Consider the following 24,879-nt stretch of genomic DNA (forward strand, 5'->3'; position numbering starts at 1 on the left):
CTTGAATAGGGACTGGGATTGGCTGGCTCATTACAAAAGCAGCTTTGCCTCTCCTGGAATTGACACCTCCTCATCTATTGTTGGGAGTGGACTACATCCACCCTGATCAAATTGTTCCTGTTAACACTGGTTGTCCACTTGTGAGGTAACTCCCTTCTCTTCATGTGTCATTATATAATGTCTGCATCTGTAATTTTCACTCCATGCATCTGAAGAAGTGTTGTTGTTTTTTAACCTATGAAAGTTTATGCCCAAATAAATCTGTTAGTCTTTAAGGTGCCACCAGACTCCTTGTAATTTCTATCCTGGCTTCCATATAATCATTATTTGCTGGTTTGCTAGCATAGTAGCCAAGTAGAAGATCTGTGAGGATACTTGACCGACTTTTAGTGTTCTCCTGTATCTCAGTAAACAAAATATGGGAACATATTATTAGTTTATTGAAGTGGATCTCTTTGTGCCTTATTATACTGCCAACAGGGGTATGTGCATGTTGCTATATTTTGGGTATGAAATAAACTCATTGAATTGTACCGTAGTTTACCATCTTATTATGAGGTTTCAGTAATCCCACCCAAACTTTTTTCTTGTTTTTCCTCTGGGCTCCTGAACATTTATATTGCAACTATTTATACTGTATTCTGAAGCTGTCAGAATATACATTTTTATATAGAACTAAGATATAATCCAATCAAACTCCTGGCCTTCTTTCCTTTGTTTTAATTTTTGTGTGATTTGTTTTGTTTTACTAGGTTTCCATCACATATGTTCTATTTTCCCTAACCTATACTGTATTTGAAGGTATTGGAAAAAAGTGGTAGTTGGGATTTTGCTTTTCAAAAAAGAGTACATTAAAAATATACATTGCTTATTGCTGGTAATATTGCTACTACATTTTCTCTTCATTCATGTGTAAGGGTTACCACATTGTTGCATTATCACATATCAGGTCTGAATTTTCTCAAAAACATGTATCAGGATGAAAGTCAGGATAATGTGTGTCTTCCTATACTGAGGATTTATTTGGAAAATGAACCCAAATGGGGAAGTTCTGTGGACTTTTAGACTGTTACATTGTTTAGATATTATTTCATTTACCTTCAGTTAGTAATGTGGAGATTTCAGATGCCACCCTGACCTGCGTGCACACGCACACACACACACACACACCCCTCACAGGAAAGAGTTCATTGCCAATTAATAGTCCAATTATAAATTTGTGAGACTTGAGAAATTAAGGCCACACCGGTGATAACATAAACAGATATTACTTGCATATTTTTTCTCTCCAAATACATTTTCTACACGTATTACATGTCTTATATCATTTGGAAGGCATGATGTAGGGGTGCAACCATATATAACAACAGTTCTTGAGCTATAGTACATGGACAGCAGTCTGTTGGCATTTGGAGTATTTTGTCAGTGCAAGCCTTGATTGTAATTAAACTGAAGAAAATTATGAAGTCAGTTTTATATGCTAAGTCTTAAATTTCCCAGGTAAACAATTAGTAAATTTATTAATTCAGAAACTAGTGGTACTGTTAGAGATGGGTTCACGTATCGTGGGGTGGGGGAGACATGATCTGCATGGTTGGCTACTTTAGTAGCCTTATTGTCAATTTGGAGACCGTGTACTCCAGGTATAGCTATACATTTTGTAGCTGTGATTTGATGGCCAAAAGATAGAAGGTGCTTCTGCTGGTTGCATTCTAGAAGGTGGAACTTTCAGGAGCCACTCATAACACTCTGATCCAATGTTTCAGTTCAGCACTGAACTTCAGGGTGAATCTCTTAACTGAGAAAACTTGGAGCACATTGAACTCTGGCCACTCCCCTTTGTCACACTAAATGCTGGAAGCAGTGAGGAGAGAGGTATAAGAACTGGTTATGCTGACTCTCGCTGTGGGTGCAACTGAAGTGGAGCAGGCCAGAGAATCTGACACATAGTGCACCTCTGTCTAGTCCTCAAGCAAGGAAGTCTCACCAGACGATTAGCATTAATTTCCACAACCACACTGAGAACATCAGATAATGTACATATCAATTAAATTAGTTTATCCTGGGAGACAAACATATTTCCATTTGATTATACTGAAAATCATATTTCCATTTGATTATACTGAAAACTAACTTTCTGAGAGTCAATAGAAACTGCTATTGCAGGACCATCTTATTTCTGCTACCTGTGAGGTGTTCTATCCCTCACCCCTGCCCTCATATTGTTGGTCTCTTTATCAAACCATACCCTCCAATTCCTGTTCTGTTCACCAACATTTTAGCATATATTTTCACATCAAAATGCATTAAAGACCCAGGGAATGATTTTCACAGTTGCTCTGCTCTTTCTTTTAAGTCAACTATCCATCATGGAGATGTGCTGCAATTACTATAAGATTGGAAACAGTCTTCTCCTTGACTATCATCTCATATTTTTCACTTTGTCATATTTTTTTCTCTATTTCCATGATATGATTAGGTCTGGCAAGCATTTTATTTACTTCATCTGTTCAATATAACATTTTGCAAGTGTTTCTGTACATCCTGTCTTGAGTGTCTAATTCTGGTTAACATTGAAGTAGAATTTTAATTAGTATTATAAACCTAGTAAGAAGTTTTGCTTTCTTGTTGGTTACAGTTCTAGTCTTTTAAGGGCCTCCAGAATTGTAAATATAATATCATATATCATAATATCATATGTACATGGGGAAAAATAGGGCTGTCAAGCAATTAATCACATGATTAATCACACTGTTAAAAATAATAGAATACCATTTATTTTTAAAAATTGGGATGCTTTCTACATTTTCAAATATATTGATTTCAATTACAACACAATACAAAGGGTACAGTGCTCACTTTATATTTATTTTTGATTACAAGTATTTGCAGTATAAAAAAATAAAAGAAAGTGTTTTTCAATTCACCTACTACAAGTACTGTAGTGCAATCTCTTTATCATGAAAGTTGAACTTACAAATGTACAATTATTTACAAAAAACTGCATTCAAAACTAAAACAACGTAAAATTTTAGACCCAATAAGTCCACTCAGTCCTACTTCTTGTGCAGCCAATCACTCAAACAAGCTTGTTTACATTTGCAGGAGATAATGCTGCCCACTTCTTGTTTACAATATCACCTGAAAGTGAGCATAGATGTTCTCATGGCACTGTTGTAGCCATCATCGCAAGATATTTACATGCCAGATACGCTAAAGATTCATATGTACCTTCATGCTTCAATCACCATTCTGGGGGATATGTGTCCATGCTGATGACTGGTTCTGCTGTATAACAGTCCAAAGCATTGTGGACCGACGCATGTTCATTTTCATTATCTGAGTCGTATGCCACCAGCAGAAGGTTGATTTTCTTTTTTGATGGTTTGGGTTCTGTAGTTTCTACATCGTAATGTTGCTCTTTTAAGATTTCTGAAAGCATGCTCCACACCTCGTCCCTCTCAGATTTTGGAAGTCACTTCAAATTCTTAAACCTTGTGTCAAGTGCTGTATCTATCTTTAGAAATCTCACATTGGTACCTTCTTTGCATTTTCTGAAATCTGCAGTTAAAGTGTTCTTTAAGTGAACAATATGTGCTGGGTCATCATCCAAAACTGCTATAACATGAAATATATGACAGAATGTGGGTAAAACAGAGCAGGAACATAGAATTCTCCCCCAAGGAGTTCAGTCACAAATTTAATTAACACATTATTTTTTTAACAAGCATCATCAGCATGGAAGCATGTTCTCTGGAGTGGTGGCTGAACATGAAGGGGTATATGAATATTTAGCATATCTGGCACGTAAATACCTTGCAGTGCCAGCAACAAAAGTGCCATGCTACATGCCTGTTCTCACTTTCTGGTGACATTGTAAATAAGAAGAGGGCAGCATTATCTCTGGTAAATGCAAACAAACTTGTTTGTCTTAGCGATTGGTTGAACAAGAAGTAGTTCTGAAGTTTTACATCGTTTTTTTATGGAATGCAGTTATGTAACTAAAAAGAAAATCTACATTCTAAATTGCACCGTTAGGACCAAGAAATTGCACTACAATCCTTGAATGAGATGAAGTGAAAAATACTATTTCTTTTTTTTATTGTTTTTACAGTGCAAATATTTGTAATAAAAAATAATATGCACTTTGATTTCAATTAAAACACAGAATTCAATATATATGAACATGAAGAAAACATCCAAAATATTTAATATATTTCAATTGGTATTCTCTTGTTTAACAGGGTGATTAAAACTGTGATTAATTGTAATTATTTTTTTTAGTTAATCGCATGAGTTAACTGCGATTAATCAACAGCCCTAAAAAAATGTAATTTCTCTTCCAGTTTTGAATACACAAGTGATTACAGTGTTTTCCCTATTTTGTATTTTTGGGCATTTCCAAGCAATCCATTGTTAAACTAAACATTCCCAATTACTATTTATTGCTCAGTTTCAGTTGTACTAAGTGCTCAGAGCTGTTTATTGGGGCATTTATTGGTAGTTAATGACCTCTCCTAGGACCTGAGCTCATCCAGCTAGTTGTTCACTGCCACAAAATGTCAGTCAGTCATAGATTAATTTATGTTTGTGAGGGGGAAATTTGAATAGAATTAAATCTATTTTAAAAAGCAAGCTATTTTTCACTGTAAATTGTCTATTTTATTGTGCTTTCATCTTTATTATTGTAACGTACATTAAAACAAAAGAACATTTTACATTTAGATCTCTTTGTTACTGGCTCAAAATCTTTGAATTTGCTTTTCTTTGATAAAAATAGCCTAACCCTGAGTGAAGATTACATGTTAAGACGCCACAATTATGTTTTAATTGTATACATTAATTACAGGTCTATCGATAGATTATCTGGAGAACAAGCTTTATTGGATCAGTTCAGGAAATGGAACCATAAATAGATGCAACCTGGATGGTAGTAATTTAGAAATAATAGAGTCAATGAAAGAAGAATTAACAAAAGCCACAGCTTTAACCATCATGGGTAAGTGCTGGGGTACTATATTTCTTATTCTTTATATATTGATTGGCTACAAATTAATTATGATGTGCAAAATGCTTGGAAAAGTTACTGCTGTACTAGCACATACATATAAATTTTAGCTAAGTGGTTTCAGAGGTTATTGAAGTCTGAATTTAAGGTCTCTTACTGTGAAGATATATATTTCTAAATGATTCAACATTCTGTATATATTTTAAAGCTTTGTATTTTTTTATTTTATTCAAATAGTATTATTTCACATCTACATTCCAAATTTATACTGCTATCCTTTGTTTTTCCTCCAAAAAACCCAACACCTAATGCGAAGATAAAAATAAAAAAAAAGATTTTAAACTACCACTTAATTTTTTTTTATACTTAAGCCTAAAGTGTTGTGTTTACCTTAATAAATATGTCTGCAGGGAGTCACATGCCTAGGTAGACACTAATAGAATCCTTTTGAGTGGTGTCAAAAAGTACTCTGGAGAAGAGGGGGGGCTGAGGTTCTAAATAGCCTTGCCCCTAATAACAATTCTTTCCTCTCTCCCTAACAGATAAAGCTGCTTAGGAGCTTGTCTCCATATCTTTCTCTTCTGCACAGTGCTTCCCAACAAGCTTATAAATAATTAAACTACTTATCTTAGTGTTAAAATTTGTTATTCTTAAAAAAATCCAGCAAAACAAACAAATATGTATTACATACATTTTTTTTTCCTGTCTGTTGGCTCTTACTGCATGGTAGACTCTGAATAGAGGAAATAAGGATTTAAGAGTTATTTCTCTTCTCTAACACATTTTCCTCCTCTAGTAGAGAAAGCATTTTCTCTTTTGCCTGGGGAGGGGAGTATTGCAAAAAAAATGTAAAGTCTAAAAGAAAATGTCTAGGAAGGTTAGAAATGTGGTCAGAAATAGCTATGTATGATTCAGTTCAAACTAAAACATGGAATACCTGTGAGAGATATCTATTCAAAATATGGATATTTTTAAATGGGAGAGAAGTTTTTAAAGCAATACTGTGACAATTGCATAAGAGCTTGGATTGACAGTGGACAGCAAATTAGAAATGAGTTCTCAATGCGAAATGGTGACAATAAAACCTGCGCGCCTTATTGCCACTGATCTGTGTATAGCAGTGAGGAGTGTGGAAGGAGATTTCAATCCTCCCTACAATTCCTGTGTGAAGGCTAGAGGCAGGCATTATCCCTTTGCTCCAGGGAAGACAGAGACTTCTCCTGTCCTCCCCCAGGGGCAAACTGAGTCCCTTTATGGTCATGGCCCCATCACCCTTCTCCATGAGCCCCCCAAGTTGAACTTAAGGTCCAGTTATGTAAGTCTTATATAATCTTAGGAATTTAAAACGTAAAGATATTTAACAGAAGCAGGACATCTAACTAGAAAAGCTGAAAACTGAAAAAATCAAGGGAGCTTGGAGGTGACACTAGAATACTGATGACTAAGGCTGGACTCTCCTGATGACTAGAATGATTTTCCTGCCCTGAAGGAAAAACCAAGACTTCTGTTTTTTTTTGTGGGTTTTTTTTTGTTTTTTTTTTCTTTTCTGTTCTGCTTCAGAACAAAACAGATATTTTGAATTTTTTCACGTGAAAAAAAAAAGAAAGAGAACACAACGCACCCCAGCATAGCAAATAGCCCACTGGAAGGTTTTTGAAAGATTTATAAAATTCTCCATGTGTGCACCCCTCTGTCTCCAGTTGAGTTCATATAAATCAGTATTATTGGTTTTAGCTATGTGAAAATAGGTGTGTTTTAATACACTTGATTTATGTTGGTATGTATAGAGATATCTGCCCAACCCCTCAGAGTCCTACAAATACCTATCTATGTAAAAATATTTCTAATTTTGTTTAATTGATTTAAATAGTTGATCATATGTTCAGTGTGGATTTTTGTTGTTGATGTTTATACATACATATAAAATAGGTGGTTTCATAGTTGGCATTTAATTACCAACATTGAATAATAAATGATGTATCAGCTGAATTTCAGAGTTTTTGTCACAGCATAAATACATCACAATATTAATATGTTTCCACTGGCAATTTGCTAAAATAGGTTCAACATCTGAATAATATTTACATATTAAAATGTGTGTGCTTTGGAAATCAACTGAGGAAAAAAAGATATTTGTGTATTTTAACTCATCTTAAAAAGATGTTTAATGTATAATTTCACTGACTTGGTTATAACTGAGATCTTTTGTATAAATCAATGCTAATGGAATACAGATATTGTCTTTCCTTTAGAGAACTATAGGAGGTATTTTATGATGAGAATAAGAATATTTGTTCATATTTTCACTGTGATGTCCTCCTAGATTTTATATTTGCCTCAAGTCTGGAGTTGAGACTTTCAGTAATTGTTACCAGTATTGAGATCAAGAGAGTCAATGCTTTCAGATTAAAGGGATTGTTTTTACTATCAGAATAGAAATGTTTCATGTTCTTATTTTAAGAATTAATAGAGTGCAGTTAGTTCATGTTACCATGTGATACTTGCTGCTACTTTATTTTTTTAATTTATTTTAATAAATGTCATATATATATAAATGATATATATATATATATATATATATCAGCAAGTGTCACATTCTTATATATGCATCTTTCCAAAATAAAATATTTTTTACCTTAATACGTCTTCATTTTCTCAGTTAGTTAACTCTTTTTTCTGGGTGTCTAGATTTTTTTAAAACCCAAATTATGGTATTTAGCCCAGAATTTTAAAGATATTGAGGCACTATTGCGTTCAGTGTTGCAACGTCTGATTTAGGAGACTATGGCCTTGTCACCACTAATGCTGTAAGTTGATCTAAATTATGCTAGTTAAGTTACGTAAATGACATAACTTAAGATAACGTAACTTACATAGACTTAAAGTGGTGTCTACACCACACTATGTCGAGGGGAGATGCTCTCCCATCAACATAGCTTCCTCCTCTCATTGAGGTGGAGTACTGAAGTTGACGGGAGAGCACTCTCCCATTGACCAAACCCGCTAAAGCGATGTTGCTGCATTGATTGCTGTAGTGCTGATTTAGCCTCATAATGAAGACAAGCCATTAGTTTCATTTTCAAAAGGGATTTAGATACTTAGGAGCCTATATCTCATTTATTATCAATGGAATACTATTAAGAGATAGACTCACAAATGAACTCAGGCAGCTTAACAGCCACTTTAGGCACAGAATCAGGACCCATTGGGATTCTCAAAGCCCCTGATCAACTGCTCCCTGAACTCCATAGGCACTTAAAATTGCTCAGTGCCTAAATTTTTGCAGTAAAAGTTCTTTGGGTCTAGTAAGCCACTGTAGCCTAATGGTTAGATAACTCTCCCAGGATTCAGAAGACCCGGAATCCAGGCTCTCTGCTCCACTTTTTTTTTTTAAATTATTTTTCCACAGCTTCAGCAGGACAGATTGAAGAAGCTCCACATCACCCTTTTCTTGGCATCTCCAACTGGCTATTTTATGTGAGGAGCCAGCTAATGGCTAGATTTTATTAATTCTATTCTTGAGGCACTCTTCTCTCCCCTTCATTGTATAGGCACCTAACTCAATGATTTTCTAGGTGCTTAAAAGCTATATGTGCTGATGATCCAAGTCTCCACGTCTAAGTTTCTTTGTAAATCTAGCTCTAAGTGTCTAAATTACTTTTGAAAATGAGATTTAGTCTCATAAATCAGTTAGATGTCGCAACACTGAGCACAGCAATGCCTAAATATCTTAAAAAATCTGGGCCTTTTTTTCTATATGAGACAAAGCTGTGATATCCTGCAATATGACTTCTATATTAACTTTGTAAAGGAAAATGAATTAGCCGGTTGAGTTTTGTAGCTAGTGGCATATGTAGAGTACAATTAACTTGAAGTGAACAAATACACAGAGGCTTCAGTATACAATTCAGTGTACATTTTGTGTTTACTATTCAATTTTGCAAGAGCATGCATGCTGGCTACTTTCTTAGGATGAAGATTGTGTTTTTTAATCAGTTTCTTAGATACAGTATATCCAGGATTTAATGGAATTTTAATAATCTAACATACTGTATTTCCAAATCTGAATCATATCAAAAAAAGAAGAGGAAAGAAATTAAGAAATAACAAACAATTATAATGATATGATATGAAAATCATTATTCAGAATCAAATAAAGTGTTCTACACCAGGAAATAAAAGGAAACAATGGAATTGTGTGACAGCTGTTTTAGCACTTACTCAGGATAAACTAGAGAATGTATCATGTAAGTCACAGAAATGATGATTTTAGTACATAGTTTTCAATCTGCTTCATGAATATCCTTCACTATTTCTTCCTGTCTGCAAGAAACCTCTAGTGTGAACATAACAAAATATATCTAAACATTAACATGAGATGGAGATGGAATCCTCCATTTGTATATGCTAAGCCAGAATTTGTCAAAGACTGAAATGAGAACAGGTATGAATGATACATGTGATTGTGATCCTTAAATTGGTGATGTTTCATTCATATTCACTGACACAAAACACTTTGTTAACACAGCATTAAAGTCGCAATGTCAGTTCAGCAAAACACAAACCTCTGAAAACCAGGTTATAGAGTCAAGATACGTGGCCATGCAAATTTAACTCTGCCCCTGGGAGGTAGCAACAGCCACTGGGAATTATCTGCATGCACAGCAGCTGAGCCTACATTCATTTTGTTCATTGTAGCTGTATTGAAAGGTGGAGGGATTTGTTAGAGCTGCTTCAAGGAGCTGTGATTGTGATATGGGGCAAACCGGGGGTGTGGTATTTGTGCCACAGAGGAGACGTATGTGAGCCCTTTTTCCTGACCCCTCTGTGTTTTATCAAAAGAAACTGGTACATGTGCACTTTGAGAGATCACATATGCCTCATTTCAGTGCTGCATGGGGTAGGTTATGTCAATATCAGGGCACAGGGGTCTTATTGCCATGGGGATTGTCAGCAGTTAGGTGGAAGACGACTATAGGTTTAATGAAGGATAATGAAAGTATATTGTTAGACAGCATCATGTGCATAAGGATGAAGGGACTGTAGGAGGAGTTGAAGATGTAAAAATTAACAGATGTGTTCTTTCTGTGGGGTAAGTGTAAGTGTTTGAGTGTAAGGCAGGTGTAGGTATCTTCTGGTCAGTACAGTGTACAGTCAGAGTGGGGTGAATATGTCATGGGTGTGTTGCAGCATCACTCAAAGGGGGCAGATATAAAGCTGTGTGGACATGTACTGCAACTTTTTATTTCTTGATTTTCAGATGTTTGAGTTTTGCTGAATTTGACCTTCTGGAAGGACACAAAATACCATTTAGCAATCTAAATTCTGAGTTAATAAAGATTTTGTCAGTGAATTTCCCCCTCAAAAGAGAAATGTTCTGGGAAGGAGTCAGTGGTAATGTAGGTGCTTATAGTTATCATGTAGGTTTGCTGCTGAGAGACTACTGTGGACAGGTAATGATAATAATAAATGGTTTCTAAAGTTCTTAGTGTCATGCCCCTCCCCCTACCCTCAGGTACACATTGTTATAGTGGAATGGGGATAATTATTGTGTTTTGACATGTTTGGAGTATGCAGTTCCTGACAGGGCCATGGAGGAATCTCAGGTGTGGTTGATAGCCCCGAACCATGACAGTTCTATTAAATGGTGGTTATAGTAACTTTAAGCACATGAGACAAGACAGGTGTGTCTTTTCTCCTTTCATCCATTCTTTCCCCTCTAACATTTCCAGCTCATCCTCCCTTTCCCATTGCACTAAGCTATTAGTACATCAGAAACCAGGAAAAAGTGGTAGAATCTGTGAACTTTTTTTAAAAAGCTGTTTTGTTTTGTTTTCATGATAGTGTATTTTAGGAACCTCTTCCTGAAATTACCCCAAAGGTGGATCATTAACCCTACCCCACACATCCATGAGGCACAGCAAATGTCAACACAATCTGAGTGAGCAGGGCAGATTTTAGAACACTTAGGAAAACTTGCTTTGAAACAGAAAACTTTCAATCTCAATTTTATAGAGACAAGGTAGGTGAGGCAATATTTTGTATTGGGCCAACTTCTGTTGGTGAAAGAGTAAAGGTTTTGAGCTACACAGAGCTCTTCTTCATGTCTGGGAAAGGCATTCAGAGTGTCACAACTAAGTACAAGGTGGAATAGATTTTTTAGCATAAGTAGTTATGTATTGTAAGAGACCATCTAAAGTGAAGTCACCCATTAAAACCCTGGAAATTCCCAGCCCTGAAGAAGAGCTCTATGTAGCTCAAAATCTTGTCTCTTTCACCAACAGAAGTTGATCCAATAAAAGATATTATTTCACCCACCTTGTCCTTCTAATAGCACAGGACCAACAAGCTACAACAACAAGCAAACAATCTCAACTATAGCGGAGCTTGTGCTCTGCTATAATATTGTATGAAATTAATCAACTGCTTTGAAGATCCCCAGCACAGAATAATCCTGAAAGTAGAGGATGCTCTGAGAGTTGTAAAGTGGCCCACTCATCTCAATGTGATGTTCTCTGCTGAATGAGAACACCCCAAGGAGATGAATACAGCCTGAAACAATAGTTCTGAGATGTCTTAAAAGCTTCATTCATCGCAGTGGGTGTTCTCCACAGTAACAATCCTTGAGAGCCTGTGCCATGCATCAAGCATGCCCATTCCCAGCTTCTTGCCCCAGTCTCATAGTGTGTTCTTGGTACATGCTCCCAGAATGCCTTTTTCAGCTTCCCACCCAGAGAGGAGCTGGTAAAGGCACTAGACTAGGACTTGTGATCTGGATTCTGTTCCTTCCCCCTCCAAGTTATTTCTGTGCACCCCAGATGAATTGTATATTGGTTTTGGAGTAGCAGCTCCCTAATAGAAAACAGTCTCTGACAGGCAGTGCTATTCATTTGAGACAGGAGGTGGAGACTTTATGAGAAACCAGTAGTGGAGGTGAGTAGGAGAACTACTGCCCACCTGGCTGTTGCAGTAACACTCAAAATACCTTTGGCAGAACATTAGAGGGTTTACCAAAAGAATATTTGAATTGTCAGGGCCTTCTCCATAGACTTGAGTCTGTGTTCCTGAAGATGCTTCAGGATCTGTCATCTGCAGAATCTCAGCAAATTCTTGCTGTCAGAGGCTTTGTCCAAAACTTAGGCTTGTTTCAGCATCATCTTTCTTCTACGCTGCCACTTTTAGTACCCTGAGGGTATCTCCTTGCTCTTTGGTTTTGCATTTTTAACTGTGGGGAGAGAAAATGGGTATGAATTAGATACACTGATACTGTTGTGTTGTGTATAGTGTAAATACCTAAAATAGCTGGTTAGAAGGTACTTGAGGCTGCAGCAGTAATCTTAGCACCACTCCTCCAAGGCCAAATTGGCAGTATCCTCCCTTTTAGGGATTTTGTCTACATATCAGTTCAGAAGCCAGACATTATGGCTTCCAATCCCTCAGGAAATGTCTGAAGTCTAGAAACCAAAATCCTACTCCTGGAGAGGAGGCTGGTGCAACAGGAGCATTTTATTTAACATTTAAAGAAAAGGAATCAAAGAGAGATCAACCCCCAAAGCTTCCGTGAAATATGCCACTTGTTTTATAAATGGAACTCATCCTCTCTAGTCTTTCCATAATTAATATAGCAAGAAGTGTCAACAGCCAAATGTGGGAGCTGTGGCAAGATAAATTAATGTCTGCTATGACATTAATCTTTTTCTCTGGCATATTTTAAAATATGGAAAACTTGTTTATTCTGGTGCAGGTGAGTGACAATAGGAACATCTCAATCTACACTTCCAGACTTTCTGAAATTCCTGCCAGTCACTTCATTTGGGTTTCAGTGCCATTTTCATGCAAGCACATTCCATGGTTCTGTTGAACAGTTTTGCAAGTCATCACCTGCATGTAGGGTGACCAGCCAGCAAATGTGAAAAATCAGGACAGGGGGTGGGAGTTAATAGAAGCCTATATAAGAACCACCCCCCCCCAAATCAGGACTGTCCCTATAAAATTGGGACATCTGGTCACCCTACATGAATGTTTCCAGGTTCCTAAAAAATTGGGAATGGAAAAAATTGCTATTTAGTCACTCTTGTACTTTTTCTATTTTCTCACAGCACCTCCTTAAGGAAATCTCCTTATATGCCTCAGGCTTCACTTGTTCCTATTATTTTCTTTGCCATAATAGTCAGGGATCTTCATATCATATCCTGTGAGCTACAAGGACCATTGAGATAAAGTTATTCTTGGGACATTCTTATCATTGGAGCCCTTCCCCTCAACTCAGGCTAAAAGGAGTTTTAGCAGTTAATTTGAACTAGGGCTTTGCTCACTGTTCTGTCCTAATCTGTGAAAGCCCAAGAATGGTAGACCACATATCCTGGATGTCAAGAGAATCATCTTAATTTAACTTGACCAGACTGTTGAGCTCATAGACTCTGAGAGGTGATTCATCTTGCATCAATAACTTAGGCCTGGTTTACACTAAGAAATTAGGTTGGTATAACTGTCACGCAGTGGTGTGAAAAATCCAACCCCCTGAGTGACGCAGTTAAACTGACCTTAACCCCTGGTGTTAGATAGTGCTAGGTCAATGGGAGAATTCTCCCTCTGACCTAGCTACCATCTCTTGGGGAGATGGATAACATACCCCTTAAAGACCCCTCCCATTGGTGTGTAGGTAGTTTCTTCACTGAAACGCTATAATAGTGCAGCTGTGTCATGCAGCATATTAAGTGTAGACAAGCGCTGACTGTGGTAGGAAAGGTTTTAGATAGTCTTCAAATAAAAAAAAATTGAGTAAGGGATCTATTTAAAAATGATTATTTAAGCACTTGGAGGGAAGTCCCAAATGTATTAAAAAGCTCAATTGATCACACAGATGAGAGGAGAGAGAAGAGGTCTTTTTAATGGACATATGTAAAGAGACTACCTGGACATCAGTTCATAACCTCAAACATTAAATGTGGTATGAACATAATTGGATGCTGCCTTTTACAGGAGAGTATCCATGGTACGCCCACATCTTGAATACTGTGTGCAGATGTGGTTGCCCCATCTCAAAAAAGCTGTATTGGAATTGGAAAAGGTTCAGAAACGAGCAACAAAAATTATTAGGGAGTATGGATCAACTTCCATATGAGGAGAAATTAATAAGAGTGGAACTTTTCAACTTGGATAAGAGGTGAATAAGGGGGGAATATGATAGAGGTCTATAAAATCATGACTGATGTAGAGAAAGTAAATAAGGAAGTGTTATTTATTCCTCATAACACAAGAACTAGGGGTCACCAAATGAAATTAATAGGCAACAAGTTTAAAACAAACAAAAGGAAGTATTTCTTCACACAGTACACTATCAACCTGTGGAACTCTTTGCCAGAGGATGTTGTGAAGGGCAAGACTATAACAGGGTTCAAAAAAGAACAAGATACATTCATGGAGGATAGGTCCATCAATGGCTATTATCCAGGATGGGTAGGGATGGGTAGCCTCTGGCAGAAGCTGGGAATGGCTGACAGGGGATGGATCACTTGATGATTATCTGTTTTCTTCGTTCCCTCTGTTGGAGAAAAACTCAGTTCTCGCTTTTTTGTTTGGGTGCAGCAGAGTCAGATACTTTATTCTGTTTAGCAGCTACAACAGGGAGAGAGTGCACTAGGACATAGGGTCTCCCCTTCCTAGACAGGTCTCTCAACAGGTAAACAATTACAGCAAGCATTTATACTTTTGTTACAGACAATAATAAGCAACAGCTGCATTTTGTTTATACATAGGTTATCCTGATATCTTGTTTTTCTCACTTAAGAGAAAATATTTACATATTGTATTATCTACATAAGGTCGAAAAACAACTTCTCACACAGTTCTTTTCCACTCCTCTCACACAATCCTTGCTTCTACAAATCTTGCATTATTAGGGTTACAGTTAGCCTGACTCTTGCTAACAAAGACTGTCATGCATTAAGATCCCCTACAAATCCCTGTCAGTTCTTTCTGTATTTCCACACCTCTGGGGCACCTGGCATTGGCCACTGCTGGAAGACAGGATACTGGACTAGATTGACCTTTCCTCTGACACAGTATGGTCATTCTTATGTTCTTATATGATGTGATGCTATGCTAATCCCTATGAATGTGGGATAGCCTGTCTTTTGTTGGTGACATGTTTAATAAATACAGAGAGCAAAATTCTAATTTATTATTTGTTAATTGTTAAGGTTGTTTTTGTATGTCTTATTCAAGTTGTATATCACTTTTTAAAATTAAAGCTCTTACAAAAAGAATACTCAATAATGTAAGATATTAATTTTTGTTACACTAACATAAATTTACTACATTGTCTGTATTGAATGATTATATTTAGATAGTAAGTGCTATTCCAGATGAAATGCTTATAAAACTTCAACAAGGAGCATTTCAAAAGCATCAACATATGCCTTTTAATAGGGATTAATACATTAACAGGGTGGCCTTTTGAAAATGAATATATATTTGTATTTATTCTACTGTTCATATTACTGTACATATAAAAATCGAGTAAAAATACTATACTTTTAATTTTTCTTATAGAAAATGTCTGAACTATAAGATATTTGTTTTGTAATTTCAGTTATATTGGATTACTAATTTGATATAACTGATCTATCAAATACTGGATTTTGATATGGTTTTGACTTAATTTCACAGAAGTTGCTAGTGTGCTGACATGGCATTAGGGGACAAAAGCATATGTAGGCAGTATTTTTCTTTGTTTAATACATAAGTTGCCAGATTCTTCCCTTCTCAGTTGCCTGTAAGGATTGATAAGAATGCAGCTTCAGGAGAAATGTCCTTTGTGTAAAAGAAGGTAAAAGAAATGTTATCTTCCCCTCCCTTCCTCCCTCCCCTGCGAACTACTCATGGCCCCTTCCTCCCTCCCCTGAGAACTGCAGATGAGGGAGATTTATGGCAACAGATTATTTCAAAGAAATGTATCTTCAAGGTAAAAGTGTCTGGATGACATGTGTAATGCTATAGGTAATAGATGGGGTGGGTTTAGTAACGGTAGGTGTTTCTATTACTTAATAAGGGTTTTTGGGGTGTTGTAATGGATGTAGGCATATACATACTAACAAACAAAAAGAATGTGCTGTAACTAATGCTTACTGGACAATTGGGTCCAGGGGAACAAGTATCGCAATAAAGAAGCCTGTACTCATATCCGCCTCTGGGTCAACCTGCATCTTTTTCTTCTAACATCTAACTATACAAATAGTCCCATTTACTTCTGAGGAATTTAATTCTGTAGTGAGAGGTGCTACTTATTTCCAAAAAATTCAGATACATATACCTAAATTTTCCAAGCCATCAGTCTTCTAATTGCCATAACACTTCATTACATTAACAGTAATATATGAAATATATCTAGGCAATTTGCCCAGTGCTAAGTGCAGTGCATAGTTGTCTTCCTAAGTACTCAAACTACCATTAATGAAAACTAATGACCCATCAACATTTGCATTCAAAGTACTGCTTGAAATCTCCAAAGGAGAGTATGCAATTCTAGTGTAGCAATTTTTGTCACTGTAAATTGCTGTTTCCCAATATGTTGCTCTTCTTAATGCTAATTACCGTACAAAATGGATAAATATAACTATTGTAATGTATATTATAGTCTGGTTTCAGCAACAAGGTTGTAATTAGTGATTGGAAAGCACTCTCATTAGCATAAATGCAACAATGAAATCATTTAAATTTAGGAATATCACTTAAAGGCTTACAATAGTGTTGATGCATCCTCTCCTATTTGGTGAAGGTGAAATTCTTCCACATTCAAAATGTTTTTTTTTTTGTTAAATCAAGAACAGTATTTAAAGATAAAACACAGGTTACTGTAAAGTTAATGTTATAATCCTTTTTTCTTATTCTGTCTTTATACTTTTATATTTTACTAGCATTCCATTATGAGAGTATTATTTTGAGTTTGAAATACAATTGTTAATTAACTATTTAGGCTGAAGGGAAAGTTGTATTTTCAATTGTGGTACATTTAAAGGAAATGAATTCAATCTAACATTTAATTAGAGTTCAGGAATGAAGGAAAGAAGTAGAAATATTCATTCCAATACTCTGCTTATAAGGAACATTTACAGTCAAATGTAGAAATGTTGCAGATTGTTTGGAATCAGGCAGTTATCTGATTTTGCCCATTCAAATTGAATCTGAACACTCAAACACTTTGCTCTTTAGCTCTTAGGCATAGCTGGCCAAGTCAGACTGGCTTATATTTTTGGCAGGTAGGTCTTTGGAGGATTTTCTCCAGGATATCTAGACTTCAGAGCTTCATATTTTTTTCATACAATTGAAATGTCAGAATGTGCATTGACGTCAAGATACTTAAACTCCCAGTCCAACTTTCTTATGCGATTGAGACCTTTAACTCCCAGCTCTTCTACACCTTTCAGTCTTCTTAACACCTTTTATACCCTATTCCCTCTAATTCTCCCCCAAGACCTTCTTAAGGAAATATAATAAAATGGATCCATATTTTTAATATTTCTATTGAAATATTTTTAATTATTAAAAAGTGTTTGTAAATATCCAGGAATCATGTTGATAGTAATGGAAAAGAAGATGGAAGAATCAGCGTGTGGTGTATTTTGATCTATTTAGATATTTTTTTTAATGTGTAGGTGCAAGCGACCATTTATCTTCTGTATCCCAAGAAGGCCAGTACTCTAAGGGCTAGTGATGAGATTATCTTGTGGTGAATAGTTTTGTAATTCTAATGTCTATTGTGAAAAAAATGATTCTGTGATCTTGGAACAAAGATAATAGGATTGTCTAATTACATGATGGGAATTAGCAGGAGAGGTAGGTGGTCTAGATACAGTTTACTGTTTATGAGAGCAGTAATAGTCTCATTTAGCAGCACAGTAAGCAAAATAGTCTGATTAAATGTTCCACTGAGGGATGCAGAAATGGATTGGACATATTATTCAGAAAGAAAAGGAGAGAGGAAACTGCATTTTCAGTATTGCTATCTGGAATGGTACAAACCAGTATTTGGTATTTTGGTACAACCAGTCTTCCTGCTTACATCCAGTGGTGAAAAAATGTGAAGTTTTCTGTATTAATTATATAGGAACAAGATGTCATATTGCTGCTTTGCTAGAGCACCCCACGATCCAGTATACAGAGGGCCAGATCTTGGATCCCAACTCTTTGTGCTCCCAGAGCAACACAAAGGTTATGCTGGGAATTCCACTGACATAAGGAATGTCTCCAGGTTATATAAAGCCAGCGTGTGTAGCTCTATATCACCTACTTCCTTCCTGAAACCCAGTTATGAATTCTTCTTGGGCAGGTTGCATGTCTGAAGGGGTGGAGCTAGAGTGCAGTAAGCTCTCTCAATTCATGGCTAATGCAGCAGTCAGGAGAGTGAGCTAGCCAGCACAGCATTGCAGTGCTCTAAATTATGCTGGGGCCACTTAAATTAGGAGAGTGGAATTATTTAAAAAATATACATTCACCCATCATCAGTCATGCACTGAGTGCACTTGAGCTAAACCTTTGTAACCTGGCCCAAAACATTTAATTCTAGAATTTCAAAATTTTCTTTAAAATTATACATTTTTCTATGGCTTCCCTCATGGAGCATGTTCCCGCCGCCCCTGCCTTTATGCTGCTACTGATATCATTGCATGTCACCTCTATGTTAGTGTAGCAGGGTGCTGGTGCAAAAGCACCTAATTATCCCCTACCCAGTCAGCTCCAATCAGGGGAAACAGATTGGGACTGATGGAAAAGGCCTGATGCTGCTTGATGATTGGCAACACCTGCTGACAAGCCAAGATTTATAAAGGCTGGGAGGGAGCCAGAAGACGGGGGGCAGCCAGGGAGAAGTCGGTCAGGGAGGGGGCTGGAGGCCTCCTAGCTGAAGGCTGCCTCTGCCTGTAAAGGAGGTGACTAAGCCTGCAAGACTTGTATATAGATAGACACTGGTGGTGGGAGAACCTTATATAAATAAAAACACAGGTGGTTCACAACCCTGAAGCCTCTCTGAGATTTATTGGGGGCAGCAAGTAGACCCCAGGAAGAGGGGTGGGACGGGAACCCTGTTACAGTTAGTAAATCTAGATATGTCATAACTCATGATAACATTTTAATTAGGTTTATTCATAGTAAAATGAAAGTTATGGTTGAAATTGTTTCCCCCATAGATCCAATTTTGGTCCCCTTTCCATCTCTTGTGTACACACAAAATCAAAATTATGTTACTTCTGGTATTGAGGTAGACTATTTGAAGAAAATATTAAGTCAGTTTGACAAAAGGTTCATAAAAATAGAGCTGTTAAACACGATTCCTAAGGGGCTAGTGGTGGAAGAGTGATGGTGTCCCGACCCTCTCAACCCCTTATAACAAAAAATTGGAAAGAAGACTGACTAAACTTTCTTTCTTTACTGGACTTACCTAGAAAAGATCTAGTGTCTGGGCCAAATTTTCGCTGATTAACATATCATAATTAAAGATGTTAATATTTTATTTAATATTGCATACAGGGAACATCAGCTATAGCAAGCTTAGCGTAGCATTTCAAAGGACTGCTGGAATTTAATTTCCCTTGGCCCTTTCTTTGCTGAGGTATAATCTGTAGGGTGGGCTTGGTAATGGAGGTGGGGAGGGATCCAAAATGCTTACAAGGTTACTACCAATCCTCCTAAGATTTGCCTGGAGTGATTGACTCAATAACTAACCTGAGGCATACAAAGGAGGCTGATGATCCTTTTAACACTTGTTTGATGGGGAGGGCAGGGAGAGGTGTCTCTTCTGCAGGATGTATGGTGCAACTCAAGTTTTGTGGACATAACTATGGGGCTATTTTAGATGGCCATAGCTTAACCCATATAGCTGTGTACACTCTGAATTTAGTGTTAGGGTCAGGATAGGAGATTGTAAGGATGGATATTATTCCAATGTCATGGACTGATCATTACCTCCTACAGCATGAGGTTAAGACTAGAGGAAAATTATTTCAGTGAATGAGGAAAAACCCATTTTATCTCATCTTTTATTTTCACTTCAAAAGAAAAAGACTGGGATATCTCACAGAAAAATGAAACAAAACAAAAATGATTAAATTTTATTTAGAATGTTTTCTCTGAAAACCAAAAAAGTAGAGAATATGGATATTTTCTGGTGAAAATTTCTGCTGGCAAAACACACACCCCCCCCCAGCATATATGTATGTATGTGTGTGTGTATATATATATAGATATAGATATAGATAGATATAAAAGCAGCCCTAGTTGGGATCCATCTTTTCTATCACAGCAGAGGACTTCTTTTCATGTTTCACCCTTTGAAGCTAACAGAACCTGAGTGCTTCCAGAGTGTTCTGAAGCGAAAATAAGTTACTGCCAAATGAATGCTCAGCAGTATTTTGTGAGGACTCCATAATGATCTTTTGTACTCAATAACAGGCAGAATGGTCTCTTGGCAGAATCCTCCCTGGCTTCACCCTAACGGATCAACATGGTTTGTGGGTTCCCTGTAACAATTAATGGAAGAGGGAGTGTCAAAAGTCACTTGCTTTGAAGCTGATAGCATGTGTGATGATTTTTTTTTTAATTTTTATGCTATGGCTCTGAGATACAAATATGCTAAGACTCTCATTCAGCAGATGTGTTCTGAGTGTTAGCTAGCCTATTTAATCCAGACTCTTTCTGTCTGGTTGCTGCTGAAAATGCCTCCTATTTTGAGGACATTTTTTCTGTACTTTGCAGATAAACACTCATAGCTTTGGGCAGATCTGGCTAGGGCCATGGAGAAAGGTCATTGTCTGGAGGGGCTAAATGCTAGATATTCTGTGCTGGAATTTTGGGCAGTAGTATTTACAGAGATTCTAGATGAGTTTTGGAGAACCTTGTGTCACAATCTGTTTCTTGGATCCTGTCCTTCCAGACTGATGAAGGACCGGTTGGGAAGTACTGGCTTTTTGTTGTTGGAGATAGTAAATTCCTCTCTAATGATGGAAGGAGCTGATTGTCAAAAGTTCAAAAAAGCCCATCTTTTCATAGATCCTAAGGACAGAAGGGACCATTGTGATGATCTTGTCTGAGCTCTTATAAAGCACAAGCCATAATACTGCCTCAAAATAATTCCTAGAGCATATATTTTAGGGGAAAAAAATCCCAAACTTCATTTAAAAATTGTGAGTGATGGAAAATCCACCACAACACTTGGTAAATTGTTCCAATGGTTAATTACTCTCACTGTTTAAAAAAAAAAGTTTTATTTCCAGTCTGAATTTGTCTAGCTTCCACTTCTAGCCATTTTCTGCTAGATTGGGGAAATTAATAATAGTGTTCCAGAGTTTAACTTGAATTTAACTTGAAATTTATATTTAGTTAATGCTACATCATTGCTGAACAAAGAGCGAGAGGTGGACAGGTTGGTTGCTAGCTGGTCTTAAGGGAAAGGAGGAAGGTGAGATAATGATATAAATGGGGGAGGGATTGGGAGAGGAAAGTTGGGTGGCTAAACAAAATACAAATCTTTAGATCCAAACAAATTTTGGATTTAAAGAATGAAAGCAGATATTTTGTGCCAAATATTTTTGGTTTAAGTAAGTGGTGAGACTTATTCATGGCACAAATACACTTTAAATTAAAATTTACTTTTTATTAAATCAGACAGAAGTAAAAAATCCAATATTTAGAATTAGAGCTTTATGTGATGTTCGGTTTTACTGTCTGAAGCAAATACTCCCAACCTGAAGCAAATACTCACCAGCAACCGCACACCATACAACATAAACACTAACCCAGGAACCTATCCTTGCAACAAAGCCCGATGCCAGCTCTGTCCACATATCCATTCAAGTGACACCATCATAGGACCTAATCACATCAGACACGCCATCAGGGGCTCGTACACCTGCACATCTACCAACATGATATATGCCATCATGTGCCAGCAATGCCCCTCTGCCATGTACATTGGCCAAACCGGACAGTCTCTACGCAAAAGAATAAATGGACACAAATCTGACATCAGGAATCATAACATTCAAAAACCAGTGGGAGAACACTTCAACCTCTCTAACCACTCAGTGACAGACTTGAAGGTGGCAATTTTGCAACAAAAAATTTTCAAAAACATACTCCAAAGAGAAACTGCTGAACTCGAATTAATATGCAAATTAGATACAATTAACTCTGGCCTAAACAAAGACTGGGAATGCTTGGGTCATTACACTAATTGAATCTATTTCCCTATGTTAAGTTCTCCTCACACCTTCTATTGGCCATCTTAATTATCACTTCAAAAAGTTTTTTTTCTTCTTGTTGATAAGAGCTCATCTCAATTTATTAGACTTTTCCTGTTGTTATGCATACTTCCACCTTTTCATGTTCTCTGCATTTATAAATATCTCCTGTCTGTGTGTTCCATTCTATGCATCCGAAGAAGTGAGCTGTAGCTCACGAAAGCTCATGCTACAATAAATTTGTTAGTCTTTAAGGTGCCACAAGTACTCCTGTTCTTTTTGCGGATACAGACTAACACGGCTGCTACTCTGAAACCTCTCAGAAGACAGAATGCTGGGTTAAATGGACCATTGGTTTGACCCAGTATGGCTATTATATTCTTAATTTACAAACAACACAAATGTTCCAGTAGGTCAATATCTACAGTTGAGACATTTTTTCCGCACTGTCCCACAATAAAGCAAAACCAAAAAAAACCCCACTACTCACTACATCTATAAAACACACAGGCTTACTCTCTGTTCTATAAAAAAGTAATCTCTAATTTTTAGAGGAAATAAGTACATTAATGAAAAGATGTAAAGTTGATATAGGCAATAGTCACCAAAACTCAGAAATGAACATATGGAGCAATGGTCCCTAAACCTCAATAAATACAATTAAAGAGAACAATGTTAAACAACTTTATCCTCCTTTTAAAATTAAACAAATGTATGGTATTGGGATGGGAAAATGCTGCAGAGAATGTAATCAAATGAGAGGATTTCTGCATATTTAATAGACAATGCCCCCAAAAATAAGACATATGGGAAGGCAGCTGGAAACGTCATAAGAGAGATAATGGTTTTGCTGTTGATAACCCCTAAGTATCTTCATTAAGTTGTCCTAAAAACTTTGTTTCTTATAAATGCCATAAAGAGGTGATCACTTATCTCCTAGTTGCGCCTAAAATTACTATTATTTCAAAACAATTATAAAATTACTATAGCAAGGTGGTGTAAGGGGAGCAACTCCCCTAAATCTATTAACTGCTATCAGAAAGTGAGGGGAAATACTGGTATAGAAAAATTAACTCATCAAGTCAGAGTTTTACGAGAGAGAGAGAGAGGAAAAAATAGCTACTTAGCAATCCAGTGGAACTTTTTGTAGTTAATTGGAAGAGGTTTGTTGGCTGTCACCAAACCTAATAATTTGAGAACTTTTTTTTTAATCATAAGGGAGAAGCTCATTAACAACAGTCAAAGTTAAACTCAAAAATGAGATATTAAAATAAGGAAAATAGATAGGAGGAAGAAGGAGTAAAGCTTAGCATTGCATAGAGTTTCATAGGACAACTAAGAAACAGTTTACATATCTAAATGTAAGAAAAACAGAAGTTTGGACCTAAACATGAGCTCAAAGACTTTAAAAGACAGATCAGGAAGACAAAGAGTTGAAAAACATCAACTACAGTATGTGATCAATATCACAAAGATGAAGAAAGGGACTGGTAGCAGGTCTTGTCAGTATAGCTTTATGGACTTCCATAGGCCAATATATAGCTGTGTATTTGTGTAAAATAGTAAATGTATCTCTATTTAAGTTGTAAACCAAGTTTTATAGATTTTTCTTATAAAATAATGGATCTGTTAATAGGTCTGTGACAAAAGTTGTTAGTTTGCTCCTTTTGTAATCTGTGTGAAATTGGTTGATGGTGTCTGCAAACCTGGAGATTTTTAAGAACAGGTTAGCCAAACGCCTGTCAAGGATGACCTAGATATACTTAATCTTGCTTCAGAGTGAGGGGAATAGACTAGATGACTTCTTGCTGTCCCTTTTAGCCCTACATTTCTGTGATTCTATGATCATTCCTTGCAGATAGCTGTTACATAAAAAAATATAATAGCATTCACATATCGACGTGCAGTTTATTAATTTGAACACTAAGGCCAAGAACTGAAAGCGTGGAGACTGCCTGCTCATCTCTAAATATGGTCAAGTCAAAAAGGATTTGAGGATATTCTGATAATGCTTATGCTCTCATATTGCTGTGCTTTTTCCTGTAGGTAGAAGATTTTAGTTTTTCTTACGATTTTCATGGCTCTTACTTGGACATCCTTCTCAAGCATTATGTTCACTTTAAAAAAATGCTTGGAACCATAATTTGTGGAGAGAGGGAAAGGAATGAAAGTATGGTTTCTATACTTTTAAGTTATGATGGCCTTCCTCACACTTTAAGGAACCAACAGTTAATTAAAACTGAAGGATTTGGAAACTAAGGATTTAGTTGTGTCAAATGTATATTCTTTGATAAGATGATTATCTTTATTACAAAAAAAAACCCTTGACATTTTTACAGATAAAAAACTCTGGTGGGCAGACCACAACTTAGCTCAGCTGGGTACCTGCAACAAAAGAGATGGAAGAACCCCCATTGTCCTGCGAAACAAGACTTCAGGAGTTGTACATATGAAAGTGTATGATAAAGCAGCACAGCAAGGTAAATTGTATTTTAAATATCTTTAAACTATCATTAGAGTACATAATGTATTCATCTTCCATATTATTCCCAAAATGCATAGAGATTTATATTTGTTCCCCTTCGTTATCTGATACACTGACTAAAAGTAGAGCTTCTATCTGCAGTGAATTACAAT

The 24,879-nt window shown here is 36.6% G+C and overlaps 1 protein-coding gene across 1 annotated transcript in view; it reads left to right on the forward strand.

Moving 5' to 3' along the window:
- The window catches only part of LRP1B (LDL receptor related protein 1B), a 1,239,928-nt gene that overhangs the window by 846,639 nt on the left and 368,410 nt on the right, over positions 1 to 24,879 (forward strand). The window contains exons 32-33 of the mRNA XM_039494476.1: positions 4,850 to 4,999; positions 24,582 to 24,722. Of these exons, the coding sequence (XP_039350410.1) occupies positions 4,850 to 4,999; positions 24,582 to 24,722 (291 nt within the window). The remainder of the gene's footprint in view (positions 1 to 4,849; positions 5,000 to 24,581; positions 24,723 to 24,879) is intronic.

The sequence above is a fragment of the Mauremys reevesii genome, linkage group 11, assembly GCF_016161935.1.
Source record: "Mauremys reevesii isolate NIE-2019 linkage group 11, ASM1616193v1, whole genome shotgun sequence".
Taxonomy (NCBI): domain Eukaryota; kingdom Metazoa; phylum Chordata; order Testudines; family Geoemydidae; genus Mauremys; species Mauremys reevesii.